Genomic DNA, 16,129 nt, shown 5'->3' with positions numbered 1-16,129 from the left:
TGTTTTAATAACGCTCGGATCGGAACCGTCAAATCTACTTCGCCCTTTTAATCGTTTCAAACGATTTAATTAGTTACAGCCAATTATTATATATACGGGTGGGCGATCGGGCGGGTTCGGTTATTTCGGGTTTGGGTATTTCGGATTTGAAATATTCATATCCAATCGGGTATATTTTTTTAATCGGTTCGGTTCGGGTTCGGATCGGTTTGGATCGGGTTCGGTTCGGGTTATCCAAACAAAAAAACGATAAAAAAATTCAAACAATTATCTTATAAAAATAACAAAAACAACATTAAAATACATGCATATTTGGTTTTTTTTTATATACCATGGTTATAAAACAATATCATTATATTAATTTTTCTAATTAGATTTAGAATATATTACATATTAATTGATGATATATGGATGGATAAACGAATATATTCGGTTACGGTTAATTCGGGTTCGGTTTATTCGGTTTACGGTTATTTCGGGTTCGGATATTTCGGGTTTGAAATATTCATATCCAATCGGATATATTATTTTTAACGGTTCGGTTCGGTTCGGATATATATCGGTCGGGTTCGGTTCGGTTATTTCGGGTTCGGATATTTTACCCACCCCTAATTATATATATATATATGTATATCATCAAATGGTATTTTCATAAATGTTTAGGCTGTCGTATGTAGACTAATATATGAAGAAAATTATAATAAATTTTATGCATCTAAATTAACGGGTAATTATAATTATCGAATTCCACGGGCCTTGCGGAGTGATGAAGCCCAGAAGCAGTAGTAGTACAACTGTACGCAGAATCCGTAGGAGTGACCACACCAGATCAATATTTCCCTTCACCTAGATCTGGCCGTACATTAGGACGCGCGAAGAAGCTGGGTATATCCAACGGTCCCGAACTGCCCGGAAATCTAGCGAGAGATTAACTGACCTGAGAATGATGGTGGCGGATCTTGACCGTCTATCTCATGCGGGTCCCACCATCTGTACCCTTTTCCAATTATTTATTATTTTTATCCACAAAAAATGTGTTAAGATTTAAATCGAATGTAGGTGTCCATCTGTCGATGTTCATTTTCCTTGTTATGGATGGATGAAGCTTTCTGTTTTAGTTCGTGTAAATCTGCCTTTTATGAGAAAGTTTTAAACATTTCCGAAAATGGTGCAAAGGGTGTAGCATTTTCCTTAAGAAATAATTTTCTCGTTTTATGAATTATTATAATTAATATTAGAGAAAATGATCTTTTATTAGATTCGGCCTAAAACTTGAGAGAGACGATTGAAATTCACATTAGCGATAGACAATTTCGGTTATTAATCGGATAATTGAATCGAATAAGAGCTAACCGTATTCAAACTGAACTGAAATCCAAACCGAATGGTTATAAATTTTTTTAAATCCAAAAAAATTAAAATCGAATTGAATAGAAAAATAATTGAAAAAACCGTCAATTTATTTGAAAAAATCATTTTTTACCGAAATCAAACCGAACCGAAATTTATTTATAAAAACTAAATGATTATAATTTTTCTATAACTAAAATAACGGAATCGAAACCCGAAATGACCCTCTAATTCGCACAGAAAAAGAAAAAGAGGTATAATATAAAATTTCCAATTCTTAATTAACTTTATCTTGTAAAATTACAGGGAAAAAAAGAAAACAAATATGGAAAAAACCCAACAAAAAAAGAAGTTTTGGCAAAACAAACAATTTTCATGCCCAAAACGGTCCAATAATATTTCTACATCTACAAAATTCGAACGCTAATTCCAGAATTAAATTAAAAAAAAAAGAAACATCATACCAACGCACAACACAACACTATACAACACAAGACCAAGGAAATTCGTGTCCCCCAGACGTCGCCGGAATTTACACCGCCCGGCGGCGAAGGCAGCCGGGAAGGCTGATCATCCGAACTCTCCGGCGAGAGTGAAATATCCGGAGGCGGAGAAGCACCGCCGGAGTCCGGAACTTTGCCGAACAATTCCTTGGGCAAAAGCACATTAGAGATACCGAATATAGAAACCGGGTTCTGATCGAAAACCGTCTGGGTCACATGGGCTATAACCATACCCGAATTGATCGAAATACCCGACCCGTTAACCCGGGAGATGTTCAACGTGTACGACCCAGCTCCCATTTCCTCCGTCGCCAACGTGGGCTGAACCGGGTTGGTGATGGATTCGAGCGATCCCAGTGGGTAATACGAATGGAGCACGTGGAATTTCAACACGACGGCTTTTTGATCGGCGGCGAGGGATTGGAGATTCATCTTCGCCGGAAGATCGGAGAACGCGCCGTCGGTGGGCACGAAGACGGTGATTCCGGCGCCGCGCTCGTCGCTCTCGAAGTCGGAGGCTACGCCGGAGGCCACGAGCATGGAGACCGCGACGTTGAATTCGTGCCCGTTTATCAGGGCCTGTGTTATGTTGACCGGCGGCGGCGGATTTTCCGGCGGAGGGGTGAGGTTCTCCGACGCGGTGAGGTCGATCCCGGAGGGGACGAGAAGGGAGTCGACGGCCAGGACGGTGGCGATGTTTGGGGAGAGGATAGAGAGGAGCTTCATAACGGTGACGTTTGAAGAGGTCGGTGAGCCGACGGTGATGGAACCGGTGGACGGGTCGCGGGTCATGTTGACGGAGCCCGTGGAGCCGGAGGAGGCGCGGCCGGAGGCGGCGTAGAGGGTGGTGATGGTGGAGCCGGATGGGGGGATGCGGCGGAGGTCATGGTCAGAGAGGAACTGGAGGAGGACGTGGAAGCGGAGGAGGTCGGCGAGGGAGGACGGAGGGAGACGGCGCGTGAGGCTCACGGCGGCAGAGGAGGAGAGGGGAGAGTTGGGGACGGCGAGGAGGGGGATGGAGCTCCGTCCAACGAGCTCCACCGCCACGCCGGAGGAGGAGAGGAGGCCGGCGAAGTTGGAGAGGTCGGGGAATGGGGAGAGGACGGCGGTGATGTTGATTCCGGCGACGGTGGAAGCGGTGGAAAGGAGGATTAAATACGCCAATGCGGCGGGGGCTAAACGGGAAACTGGAATTGCATCCGCCATTTTTGTGGGGTTTTAAGCTTTTATTTTTGTTGTTCAGAGAGTGAGGTGAAGAAGAGCACAGCGAAACAGGGAGAGAGAGAAGTTGGTGAAGAGTCAAAAGCTCTTCGAATGTTCGACCACGCGCGTGTGATGGAGCGTGGAAGTGACGCGTAAAGAGATGCTTTTAACTAAATAAAAAGGAGACAGATGTCACAGAGATTCTAATGTGACTAATGTTTTCGTTTTTGACGAGGAGAGATTAAAGAGATGGGTGGAGTCCATGTGGCTTATTTTATTATATTAAAATTTATAAAGATTATAGTGATTTTACAAACTTATAATAGGAAAAAACAAATAAACATATATATATATATATATATATATATATATATATACATGGTATTGTTTTTGATGGTGGAGTCCATGTGGCTTATTTTATTATATTAAAATTTATAAAGATTATAGTGATTTTACAAACTTATAATAGGAAAAAACAAATAAACATATATATATATATATATATATATATATATATATGCATGGTATTGTTTTTGATATATGTCTAGATGCAAAGATTTGAACCAGTATTTTTTTCTAAATTTAAGTGATTAGGAGATAGGCGATTGAGTTAATGTTTTAAAATTTTTGGTAATTAATAAAAAAATAGAGAAATATATCGGACGAAATTATTGAGTTTGATTTTTATAGCCAGAGAATATTTGGAAAATTTAATTCTTTTGAATGGTTCTAAAAAAAATGCTATATATAACAAATTTTGTAATGGTTTGGCCTATTTTTACCCATGACATTTTACGTAGTATTCTGTCAATAATGCGATTCAAAATAATTTATACGAAAAAGTTTAACATTGAAAAAATATATTTTTATGTGATTTTTCTTGAAAATTTTAATTTTGTCAGATAAAAACAATGGGTCTAACCTATTTCACAATGGGCTTTAATGAGAAATGGGTTTGTAAGCCCATGAATGAGCATGTTAAGGAAAATGGTGTTGGGCGTAGAGTGCGAGCTCTCCATGGCTAGGGTTTTGTCATAATCGCCACAGACCAAGCAGTTCTCAATTATCTAAGAAGAAGAAGGGTTTTGAAGAATGGATGCGAACATGTTGGCTGGCTTAGATGGTCTTCCCGAGGAAGACAAAGCGAGAATGGGTTCTATGATCGACCAGCTTCAACTTCGTGATAGGTTCTCTCTCTCTCTCTCGAATTCGCATGAAATTTGTATGCCCTTTATTCAGATCTATCCAACCATGTATTTCCTCATCCGGGCATGTTGAAAGCTTTCATTTTTTTGGAAGAATTTTGAGATTTTTCACAAAGCAGGTGTTATCCGGTTTTTGATGTTTGATGTGTGTAATAAGCTTCACAGATAGTTTTTTCATGAATAGAGAGCCACATACATTGCTTTTTGCACCAGTGACTCTTTATTGATGTTGAAGCTGAAATGAAAAGATCTCCTTTAAACCAATGCAGCTGCAACTAATGCTGCTTCTGGACGTTAAGGGAACGACAAGTGAATGCACTCTCTCTAGTTTACTTATCTCGATATCTTGATTTTCGATGAACGCTTTTTTCTTCGAGGAATCGACGTGCCTCTTGCCCTTTTCACCTTGAGTTTTTCCAATCCTTTTAGCGAATGATCGGGTTCAGTGGATTGCATTCTCTTTCGGGTTTTAGAAACGAGAACTTCAGGGTTTTGCTTTGGCATTACATCGGTTTGAGACGAGCCAAAAGATGTTGTGTTTCGATTGGATATATGGCAATGTAGAAGATCTGAGTCTTATGGAACTTCATTTCAGCTGAAACCCATTCACTGCAACGATGTTTTTTTTTTGTGGTAATCCATCGGGTCATGCATCCAGAACTGCTGATCTCATAGATCACTCTTAAGTTTTTCAATCCTTTTAGCAAGTGATCGGGTTCCGTAGATTACTTTTCTCTGTCGGGTTTTAGAAACGAGAACTTCAGGGTTTAGCTTTGGCATTACATCTGTTTTAGACGAGCCAAAAGATGTCTTTCGATTGGATATATTGCAATGTAGAACAGTAGAAGAAGATCTGAGTCTTATGGAACTTCATTTCGTCTGAAGCCCATTCACTGCAACGACGTTTTTCTTATGGTAATCCGTCGGGTCATGCATCCAGAACTGCTGATCTCATAGATCACTCGAAGTTTTTCCATCCTTTTAGCAAGTGATCGATTTTCGTAGATTACCTTTTCACTGTCGGGTTTTAGAAATAGGAACTTTAGGGTTTAGCTTTGGCATTACATCGGTTTGAGACTTGCCGAAAGATGTTGTCTTTCGATTGGATATATGGCAATATAGAAGAGCTGAGTCTTATGGAACTTCATTTCGGACGAAACCCGTTTCACTGCAACGAACAAGAACTGTGTTTTGTCCCTAAAATCCGTGGGTTCTTTCTAACAGATTCATGGTTTTTTGCTACTTGTGATCAGTCTGAGGATGTACAATTCATTGGTGGAGAGGTGTTTCTCCGACTGCGTGGACAACTTCACGCGCAAAACGCTGCAGAAACAAGAGGAGACTTGCGTGATGAGGTGCGCCGAGAAGTTCCTCAAGCACACCATGCGCGTGGGTATGAGGTTCGCCGAGCTTAACCAAAACCAAGCAACCCAAGATTGATTTCCGGTTTAGTCCGGTTTGGGATGTAAACCTTTGGTTAGTGGTTTTGGTTTAACCCTGCATACCCTTTTTGAAGAACCGGTCCGGGATTCTCGAGTCATGGTGAAACCTTTGTTCCAGGGGAATTCTCTGAATGATTATTTTGTACCGAGAGATTATTGTTCTCCAACTCTATTGAATGTGAATTATAGAAATTATCACATCATATAAATATCTTTTTAAACACGAATTTCATACGAATGGTCAAACTATTGATTATGATTCATAAAATTTGATGAAACGCAAACTGCATGCCACGAACATCACAGCCGTCCATCTCATTCCCCTCGAAATCTCAGCCGTCGATTCCTTCAACTTCGTTGTCCCTTTGATATGGGTAACTGCAAGCCTCGTAACCTGTCTCAGTCATTACATCACCGTCATTACATACATTCCACCATTCTAATATATGTATACATAGAATTTTTGTAGATATATTATATTATGTCAAGAAAATTAGAAGTCATGCATTGAAAAGCAACATTAAAGATCATTAATAAAAAAAACTAGAAAAGTGTAACTTTTAGAAACGTGAAAAAAATTATCAGCAATTCTTTCCAGCATTTTAAAATTGTATATTACAAAGAATTACGTACTGGGATCAACGGTGGTGATGAGGCCAGTGTGGTTGAAGTCGCAGTCAACGTCATGCCTGCCAAAGGTCTGATAATAGACGTTCATGGCGTACGATGCATGCGACCGCACCGAATCCGGGCTGAAGCATTGCCCCACCTCCTTGTATGGGCCCGCAATCCACTCCTGTGTTACACACGTAATCTATGTTCCTTTGCAACTCCTCATCTCGAGCGTCCGATCTCGGAACGCACCACGCCTTTGCAGAATCCGATGATGGAGATTGCGCCACGTCAAAGATGGGTCCCATCGCCTGATTTAATTAAAAAAATCAACGGCGAAGATCATTTAAAAGTCGCGTATAATTAAAAAAAAGGACAAGTTTTCTGATGATCTACGTCAAAGGGTTCAGCATTTGTAGTCACTAGTCAGGCGTATAAAAGTTGTTGATTAAGAGGAAAGACAGATTAGTGAAACGATGTTACTTTATTTACGAAAATGCCATCGTCGTCTCCGGCGGTCGGAGAATTGAGAAGACATTCTCTCGTGCGTGTGTACCTGGTCGGTCTTCAAGATGCCGACGTCGTAAACCGGGGTGAAATCCGGTTTGAACAGACCGAAGTTCTGCTCGGAAACCGAGGGCTTGAGATTCTCGTTGAAGAGCGAGAAAACGAACGTCTCGAAGGTCCTGTTGGGCATCAATGGCGTGCCTTTGCCGGAGTTCACGTGCTTTATCAAGTTCCGGTTGTACACCGCCGCTTCCTCCACGCCGACGCCGTTCTGCGCTGATTCCCCGGCGGATGGCCAACCGGTCTCCGCCACGACGATGTCGACGCCGCCGTACCCGACCCGTTTCATGGCGGAGTAAACCGCGTCGATCTGAGCGTCGAACATGTTCGTGTAGTGCATCTTCGTCACCGGGTCGAAAACTCCGGCGTTGGGCTCGAACAACGCGTAGTTTAGGGTTTCGGGTCGGAACCCGAAGTACGGGTAAGGGTTCACCATGAACGGAGACTTCGTACGGTTGTGGAAGTCGAGTATTGGCGCGAAAATAGCTCTGTCGTAACCCCTACGGAACCTCCCGGAGCTCGGTGGCTCGGAGGCGCCGGAGAGGATGCCGAGCGAGTGCGGCGTCGAGACGGAGACACCGGTGACGTTGGCGAATTCTAGGGCTGACGTCAGCGATTCCATGGCGGGGAGAAGATGGGCGACGAGGTTCTTGTCCGAGGTGGCGAGGACTTCGTTGCCAACGGCGATGTAACGGAGGGAGACGGAGGGGAGGAAGGGGAGGACGTGGTCGGAGAGCCATCTGGCTGCGGCGGAGAGTTTGCAGAGGGAAGGGATGTCGGAGTTTGCGACGGTGACCGTGACGGAGATTCCGGTGCCTGCGAATGCTCGGAGGATGTTTGGGTCGGCGTCGAAGATCTTGACGTGGTTGATGTTCGTTTTGGTTTTGAGAAAGCCGGCGACTTGCTGCGGCGGAGGGAGGTTATCGGCCACCGTTCCGTAGTTGACTCCGACGTGATATGCGGCGGAGCAACGGCGGTGGTGGAGATGAAGAGTGAGGAGAAAGAGAAGCGGAGGAAGAAGAAGTCGAGCTCCCATGTTTGTTTTGGAGGGGTCGTTTTCCAATTTTCAGAGTTTAGGGGTATATTTATAAGGAAACAAAAAAAATGAAGGGCTTGAGATGGGTGGATGGAAAAGTTGTGGGCCCGGTCTTTGGACAGTTTTGATCAGATTCGAGATCGTGGATTATCCCGCTTTGAGTCATCTCAACGTGAGTGAGTGGCTTATTTATCTCCTTATATTCCAATTATTATATTATTACAAGTAAATTAGTAAAAAGTTGGCCTAAAAAAATTGATACAAAAATAGCAAAATTGCATTTATGAAAGCTAATGTTCCAACACGCACGAGAATCTAAGAACCGGAAAAGATCCAACGGTCAGGATTTAACGAGTTTCGAACCATGAGACATTTCCTTCAGTTCATGGTACGTTTAATTACTTTACTGTTCCCGTATAAGAAGAGCTCAGGCTAACAATGTTCAGCGACTTCGCTAAATCTCAGTCGTTAATCCTCTCATGTCCGCATCTGCACCGTCCGATCATGGCACCGGCGATTTCCCGCCCGACCCCCTTCTATCCTCCGGATCCTTCATCGCCTCCGCCGCCACCACCGATGCCGGAGACCTAGACTGCGGAGCGAAGCGGAGGCCGATCCCGAGCGTTGGAGTTTCCGGGCCGTCGGAGAGCGTCCGCTCCGGGATGTGGAACGGTAGGGATCGGGCGGAGAACACGGCTCAGCCGGCGGCGGAGTCAAAGACGCGGAAGCGCGCGGCGGCGGGGGACAGCAACTGGTTGCCTCCGGATTGGAGGGTGGAAGATAGGGTTCGAACCTCCGGCGCAACGGCCGGTTCCGTGGATAGGGTAAAATCTCGGCTCTGTGTTGCTACTAGCTTTGAATACCTAACCCGCGTTGGTTCTCGAAATGCGAAGATTAGGTTTATTGAAAGATTTAGGGTTCTTGGATGAATCCCTTTCATAAATGTGGTGGAATGAAAGATTTAGGGTTCTTGGATGAATCCCTTTCATGTCCAAGTGATTTGTTTATTGAATCCTGGTACAGGGGATTCTGTGGATTTTTTTAGGGTTTTCCGTGATGTGAGCAGCCACTTGATTTGAGAGATGATGAAATTGTTCTTGTTCCCCTTTATATTGCAGTACTACTATGAACCAGTTACAGGCCGTAAATTCCGGTCCAAGACGGAGGTCTTGTACTACTTGGAACATGGAACCCTGAAAAAGAGCGCCAAGAAATCAGACAACGTCGATGGACAACCAGATGTGAGTCCTGAAACATATCTCCCTACCTGTCTGAATATCCGATCAACCAAGTTTAAAAGCCGTGATCAGAATTTGCCCAGCCCGTGTTTTCTCGATGTCCAACCGTAACAAATTCAAGTCCACCTCGAATTTTGCAGCATTCAGAAGGCCAAGGAAGCGGTAAGCAGAACAGAACCGCCAAAAAAGCCAAAGAAACGCCGTTTAACTTTGATTTCCTTATTCCGCCCGAGGAGATAACGTGGGTTTTGACAAATGATCCGGGAGACGAAGCAAGATGGACGCCTTTCATGGGGGATGGAAAGGTTCCCGAACCGCTGACCCGCGACTGGAAAACGGCGTTCTCCATGATCACGACGCAAAGCGGCGGGCGAATGAAGGTTTGAATTCGTTTCCAACACGTAGCAAAACGTCAAGAGTTGTTTGATCCAATCTGTCTGTCTAGTGTTTTGGGATGAATCTGTAGATGGGCTTTGTTTGAATCTTCATAGTCTAGTTACATTTTGATGCTTCTTGCGATTTTGAACGTGTGGCGTTTTGAGAAACTGCGTTTTGCGGTGTATGTTCTACGGCGTTTGCGTTTTTTTGTAGCTTCGACAGAACCCGCTTAGTTCTATGATTGATCACATTACGTTGGCTTTCCCATTATTAGGTTTGGTTATTTTCTGATTTCGATTTGGGTTTCGGTTTATAGTTATGTACTTATGTGTATTATTCGAATGGGTTGCATTTTGTATAACTGAATTGAAAAAGTCAGTTCCAATAGAGTTTGTAAGAAAGTTTATTGTTTAATTATTTAATAAATAAAATAAAAAAATGTATTGGTTAAGGATGAAAATATATATTGGTTAAAGATGAACACTTATCTTAAATTTAATTGGGTTAATCCCATATTCCCCCACAAATTTTCGAAAAAGTTCCAATTTTCTACACCAATTTTTAATTTGACAAAAAACTACGCCGTATTTCAAATATTTCCAAATTCCCACACAAAATCTTAAAATGTGTTGCAATTTCCCCCATATCCGTAAACGACGTTAAGTTCTGTCAATTTTAATGCTGACGTGGTACAGATTTCGCCAAATCATCGCATTTCGCCATATCATCCTATCATGTCAGAAAATAAGTAAAAAATAAAATAAAATAAAAAATTTCCAGAATTTTTTTAAAAAACTAATAAAGTGAAAAAAACTTTTAAAAAATTACAGAATTTTAAAATTTATTTTTTAAAAATAAAATAAAAATTACATATTTCATATATACACACTTTTATATCTATACACAATTATATACATATACATATAAATATACATATACACACATATATACATCTACATACATAATTATATACATATACATATATACACATAAATAATATATATATATATATATTCATATATCTATATGTACATATTCATATATATACACATATATATCCATATATGCATTGAATATACATATATGTATGTATGCATGTATGTATAAATGTATATATATATATATGCATATGAATATGTATATATATATTTATACATATATACATACATATTCACATATATATACATATTCAATGTATATATATGGATATATATGTATATATATGAATATGTATATATACATATGTGAATATATATATATATATTATTTGTGTATATATGTATATGTAATTTTTTATTTTATTTTTAAAAAATAAATTTTAAAATTCTGTATTTTTTTAAAAGTTTTTAAAAAAAATTGTGTATATATGTAAAAGTGTGTAAGTGTGTATATATATATGTATATATAATTATGTATGTAGATGTATATATGTGTATATATGTATATGTATATAATTGTGTATAGATATAAAAGTGTGTATATATGAAATATGTAATTTTTATTTTATTTTTAAAAAATAAAATTTGAAATTCTGTATTTTTTTTTTATTTTATTAGTTTTTAAAAAAATTCTAGAAATTTTTTATTTTTATTTATTTTCTGACGTGGCAGGATGATGTGGTAAAATGCGATGATTTGGCGAAATCTATATGACGTGGCATGCCATGTCAGCATTAAAATTGACGGAACTTAACGTCGTTTACGGATATGGGGGAAATTGCAACACATTTTAAGATTTTGTGTGGGAATTTGGAAATATTTGAAATCTGGTGTAGTTTTTTGTCAAATTAAAAATTGATGTAGGAAATTGGAACTTTTTCGAAAATTTGTGGGTGAATATGAGATTAACCCAATTTAATTTAATTATAGTGAAAAAATGATGAGAGAGAATGTGAGGGCTAAATTGGTCAATTAGTTAGCATTCCATAGAATCTCTTGGAAGGTTTTCCTTTTTACTTCTCTCTCTCGGTCGCTCCACATTTTTCTCCGGCACGTATTCTTCCGTCCGCTTCTGTGTGCAGGAGTTGTTCAGGCATGGCGCCCAAATTCTTCGTCGGCGGCAACTGGAAATGCGTTAGTCTCCTTTAACTTCTCTCATCGTTGGCTTGAGATTTTCGTCTTCATTCGAATGATCGAGTTTTTGTTCCTTTTTCTTCCTGATCTCCGACAAATTCTCACGGGATTTTGGGATTCGCGTGAAACTGCGTGTTGATCGGAGCTTAAGTTCATTGATAAAGGACCTAGGCTGTGTCCATGAACAATTTAACGAATACTTTATGGGAGATTGTGGGAGCCAAATGGAAGTGGGTGGTATTTCGAAGGATCGGGTTTAGATGATGGGACGGTGAATTCTCCGAGTAACATTTGTTTTTGAAAACCAGCTCATATAGCGACACGGCTGAGCTTGATTTCGATTTTGAGTCATGGTTTGTTGATTTCGCTAGGTTTACTCCGACGAAAGATTTGAGATTCAGATAAATTAGGGTTCTCGTATATCGCAAGAGTACTTGAATTTGGAATATCTCCTGGAAATTGTATTTTCTGATAAATGGAAGGAATCACCATTGCTACGATGGGGAAGTGATGATTCCTGAACTCAGCGGCATATTGCTGACGTTAAACTTTAAATCTCACCTTTCGTCTGGAATTGCAGAATGGCACAACTGAGGAGGTGAAGAAGATAGTCACTACCTTGAATGAAGCTGAAGTTCCTTCAGAGGACATTGTAGGTAAGCTTTCGATACCTCATCCTTTAAGATTACTCTTTCAAGTTATATTCATCACTGATCTTCTCTTGTTGGTTTTTTTAATAGAATGTTCTGTCTGAGAGCTTACATTTATCTTCTGTTGTTGCAGAGGTTGTTGTCAGCCCCCCTTTTGTTTTTCTTCCCCTCGTGAAAGGCTTACTAAGGTCTGATTTCCAAGTCGCTGCTCAGAACTGTTGGGTTAGGAGAGGCGGTGCCTTTACAGGAGAAATCAGGTTATTCATATTCTGACTTATAATCAAAGAAAGATGGCTTCTTTTCTGACATCGAGTATTTCTAAATAATTTCATAAGAGTTTGATATCTTGTTTTTATATTTTTTTACAGTGCTGAGATGTTATTGAATTTGAGCATTCCTTGGGTTATCCTTGGTCACTCCGAAAGAAGGTCTCTTCTCGCAGAATCAAACGATGTGAGTATATGCCCATTTAATTTTCTTGATCTTGAGACCAATTTACCATTGATGCTCATGGATGAATCCTAAAATACCATCTGTAATGCAGTTTGTTGCTGACAAAGTTGAACATGCCCTCTCTCAAGGCTTGAAAGTGATAGCTTGCATTGGAGAGACGCTTGAACAGCGGGAATCTGGCTCAACCATGTCTGTTGTTGCTTGCCAAACAAAAGCAATTGCCGGTACTGATTTCTCCTGGAACTTGATGTATTTTCATTCTTTCACGGTTTGAGTTTCATAATCTCGTGGTGATTGTTCTGTTTAAGTTATTAGATTTAATCCGAAAAAACCAAGAAAATCAAAGCACAGAGAAAATCCGAGTTATTGTGCTTTAATGATATCGTTCGTGCTCTGATGCAGAAAAGATTGAGCACTGGGAGAATGTGGTTTTAGCTTATGAGCCTGTCTGGGCAATTGGGACAGGGAAAGTGGCAACCCCGGCTCAAGCTCAAGAAGTGAGTTATCTGCTGTTAGTTAGTTAATGCATCAAATCAAGCTCAGGAAGAGAGTTAAATCTTCATTTTTCAAGTAATTTTACTCTCTGCTTAGGTTCACTCTGAGCTGAGGAAATGGCTCCGAGACAATGTTGGTCCTGAAGTTGCTGCAACTACAAGAATCATCTATGGAGGTATATGAAAATTCACTGCTCAGCGTTTGGAAACCATTACTCTGTTTCCTCCATGGATTGGAGGTACGAGTTTCAATATTCACTCTTCTTCTTCTTCAGGTTCTGTGAATGGGGCAAACTGCAATGAATTGGCGGCACAACCCGACGTTGACGGCTTTCTGGTCGGCGGAGCTTCTCTTAAGGTAATAATGATTTCTAGGATCGACCAATTTGGTTAAGTGAACCGAATTCGATATAAAAACAATGGAACTCAAGTGAATTCAATATAAAAATCCAACAGTTAATAGTTTTTCAAAAACCAAAATAACTGAATCCAAATATAACTAAACTGGAACCCAAACATAAAACAGCCAACTGTAGTATAATGTTCATTCCTCAAGAACTAAACACAAAGGGGAACCAAGAACTGAATTCTTCTGAATCGAACCGTAACCATATGATGAAATGTACAGCTTAATGTACTATGTATAATCTCTGTGTATGTAGCCGGAGTTTGTGGACATCATCAAGTCGGCTACGGAAAAGCAGCGGTGAAAATCTCAGGATGAGATGCGGGGTCGGAATAAAATCTCTGAAGTTGTAGAAAAACTTGGAACCTTTTCCCATGGAATTTCTGATAAGATAATGAACAATGTGTGGAACACTAACAGGGTAATGTAATGTGATGTAATCATGCGGTAGAGGCTGTGTCTGAGGGTGGTGGTGAAGAAGAAGAAGAAGAAGAAGAAGGGAGGAGGAAGAAAGCCATTACGGCACTTATGAGAGCCAATATGGCTCCCCCTACAAACGCCGGCAGGTTCCCTCCTCCGAATGCTTCGTCGAACGGTCCTGCTCCCACCGATATCACCATCTGTTCCCCCACCGCAATACACACATATATATACGTATATAAGGAATTTCATATACTGCTGTTTTCGATTGCAAAGAAGGGAAAAAGGGTATTTTGGTACCTGGGGCATGAGGATGGCGAAATTCACGAGTCCCATCGTAAATGCTGCAATCAATACCAATCGTTCTCCATTTATTATACAACCATAACTCCATATCAATAAATCATCTCGCACTATCCTATATTATTTTTGTTTGTTAATTCCGTAAAACCCTTTTCTCACTATTTCGGTTTGGTCTGTAAACGCCAAACTACCAATGTATAATCGAATTCACACGGGGCTCAAATGTATGTATAAAAATGGATTCACTGTAAATTGAAAAAATTAAACCCGAATAGAATGTAAATAAATAACTGCAAAAAACAAGTTTAAAAAAAAAAAGATATTATTCTCATTTTTTTAAGAAAATCTGGAGCCTGAATACTAAGAACTGTATGGGCATAGTGTTTTTATAACTGAAAGCAATGGAACCAGAACAGGAAATATTGATCCGAAGAGGGAGGGTGTTACCTTGTCCCACACCATGCTCGGTGGACAATATTGCAGCCATTGCAAAAGGAACGCAGAAGGTTACCTGAAAAAAAAAAACTAACACCATTACCCAATTTTTTTTTTTGTTTTACAAAAAAAAAACAAGAAGAAAAAGGGGGGAGATTACCGCCATGGGAAAGCCGAGAAGGGCAAAGAGGAGGAGGGCGCCGGTGGTGCGTTGGGTGAGGGCCGGCTGCCTCGTAACAAGAGCCGTCATTCCCAGACACACTCCCAGCCCAAAGTTAGCCGCTCCCCACAGCCTGTTCGCTCCCCCCATCTTCCTCCCCATCCATTCCGCCCCCAGCGACGTTATCCCTTCCCACGCCACTCGTTATTATTATTATTATTCTCTTATCTATAAATAAATACGTATATGTTGTAATATATTTCATGTTTATACAGTACCTTGAACCACGGCGTTCAGCATCAACCCTAACGCCCCCATGCGCACTCCCGCGTCGTAGACCTTCTTCGAATGATCTCCTCCTCCATTGTCGTCGCCTCCGTAGATCTCTCTCCCCATCCAGTCTGTGTTATACAGCATGAACGGAAACCATGCCGCCCAGTTCATGAACGTCACCATCAACAGCATCCACATCGGTCTCTTCACCTCCTTCATCTCCCTCCATATCCCTAATTTCCTCGCCCCATCTGTCGTCGCCGTCGTCGTGTTCGTGGCCTTGTCCGGGACGTACCAGAGAGTGAATACCGAAGTGGCGACCAGGATCGTGATTGCCAGAATGAGACAGCTCTTGAGATTCGCGCAGTATATGTCGCAGGAATCTGTTAACGCGAAGGGGAAGATCTTGTACAGGTGGGTGTATAATCCGGCGGCGTAACCTAATACGCCGCCCACCGCCATGAAGAACGAGAATAGAGAGCTTGCGGTTCGAGCCCTCTTGGGGTTTCCGGCGGTCAGGTCGCCGAGAAAAGCTGCGCAGTGGGTGTAGATGGCGATGTTTCCGCACTCGAGGAGCAAATCGCCGATCCCGAAAATCGAGATCGTCACCGCACGTGAGTTGTGGCGGCGGTGGCCGAGATCGGCGGCGAAGGCCATGAGGAAGGCTGCGAGGGAGACGACGGAGACGTAGGCGGCGAGGAAGGGACGGCGGCGGCCGAAGCGGGAGGAGGAGCGGTCGCTGAAGAAGCCGAGGATGGGTTGAACCACCATGCCGGCGAATGGACCGGCGAACCAGAAGAGCGGGGCCCACTTGTGAGGGACGCCGAGCTGCTGGACGTAGGGCGTCAGGAGGGAGAGCTGTATGGCCCATCCGAACTCCACGCCGGCTCCTATGGCTGCCACGGCACATATTCAATGTATATATATGG

At 41.6% G+C, this 16,129-nt stretch overlaps 6 protein-coding genes across 6 annotated transcripts in view; 3 read left to right on the top strand and 3 right to left on the bottom strand.

Moving 5' to 3' along the window:
- Positions 1-1,658: 1,658 nt before the first annotated feature.
- Positions 1,659-3,288, bottom strand: LOC104810781 (fasciclin-like arabinogalactan protein 4). Its single transcript, XM_010537196.1, has one exon. It carries the CDS (start codon positions 3,057-3,059, stop codon positions 1,809-1,811), a length of 1,251 nt encoding a protein of 416 aa, XP_010535498.1. The 5' UTR covers positions 3,060-3,288; the 3' UTR covers positions 1,659-1,808.
- A 777-nt stretch (positions 3,289-4,065) lies between these two features.
- Positions 4,066-5,898, top strand: LOC104810779 (mitochondrial import inner membrane translocase subunit TIM9). Its single transcript, XM_010537193.2, has 2 exons — positions 4,066-4,243; positions 5,515-5,898. The coding sequence occupies exons 1-2, from the start codon at positions 4,149-4,151 to the stop codon at positions 5,699-5,701; spliced, it is 282 nt and encodes a 93-aa protein (XP_010535495.1). The 5' UTR covers positions 4,066-4,148; the 3' UTR covers positions 5,702-5,898.
- LOC104810780 (glucan endo-1,3-beta-glucosidase) lies at positions 5,836-7,966 on the bottom strand. The gene is given in 4 exon segments (XM_010537195.2): positions 5,836-6,097; positions 6,337-6,469; positions 6,471-6,626; positions 6,872-7,966. Coding segments are annotated over 4 exon segments (1,398 nt in total). The 5' UTR covers positions 7,919-7,966; the 3' UTR covers positions 5,836-6,035.
- A 359-nt stretch (positions 7,967-8,325) lies between these two features.
- LOC104810778 (methyl-CpG-binding domain-containing protein 6) lies at positions 8,326-9,845 on the top strand. Its single transcript, XM_010537192.1, has 3 exons — positions 8,326-8,742; positions 9,037-9,159; positions 9,297-9,845. Exons 1-3 carry the CDS (start codon positions 8,398-8,400, stop codon positions 9,540-9,542), a joined length of 714 nt encoding a protein of 237 aa, XP_010535494.1. The 5' UTR covers positions 8,326-8,397; the 3' UTR covers positions 9,543-9,845.
- A 1,630-nt stretch (positions 9,846-11,475) lies between these two features.
- Positions 11,476-14,059, top strand: LOC104810776 (triosephosphate isomerase, cytosolic-like). Its single transcript, XM_010537190.2, has 9 exons — positions 11,476-11,606; positions 12,187-12,262; positions 12,390-12,513; positions 12,625-12,709; positions 12,801-12,933; positions 13,112-13,206; positions 13,301-13,379; positions 13,479-13,561; positions 13,866-14,059. The coding sequence occupies exons 1-9, from the start codon at positions 11,568-11,570 to the stop codon at positions 13,911-13,913; spliced, it is 762 nt and encodes a 253-aa protein (XP_010535492.1). The 5' UTR covers positions 11,476-11,567; the 3' UTR covers positions 13,914-14,059.
- The window catches only part of LOC104810777 (sucrose transport protein SUC2-like), a 2,787-nt gene continuing 535 nt past the window's right edge, over positions 13,878-16,129 (bottom strand). The window contains exons 2-6 of the mRNA XM_010537191.2: positions 15,206-16,096; positions 14,928-15,115; positions 14,780-14,843; positions 14,330-14,373; positions 13,878-14,229 (exon numbers count right to left, since the gene is read on the bottom strand). Of these exons, the coding sequence (XP_010535493.1) occupies positions 14,050-14,229; positions 14,330-14,373; positions 14,780-14,843; positions 14,928-15,115; positions 15,206-16,096 (1,367 nt within the window). The 3' untranslated portion in view covers positions 13,878-14,049. The remainder of the gene's footprint in view (positions 14,230-14,329; positions 14,374-14,779; positions 14,844-14,927; positions 15,116-15,205; positions 16,097-16,129) is intronic.

Source organism: Tarenaya hassleriana, unplaced genomic scaffold (genome assembly GCF_000463585.1).
Source record: "Tarenaya hassleriana unplaced genomic scaffold, ASM46358v1 Cleome19, whole genome shotgun sequence".
NCBI lineage: Eukaryota > Viridiplantae > Streptophyta > Magnoliopsida > Brassicales > Cleomaceae > Tarenaya > Tarenaya hassleriana.
Note: the sequence above shows the minus strand (reverse complement) of the source record. Positions and strands in the feature narration are given on the sequence as shown.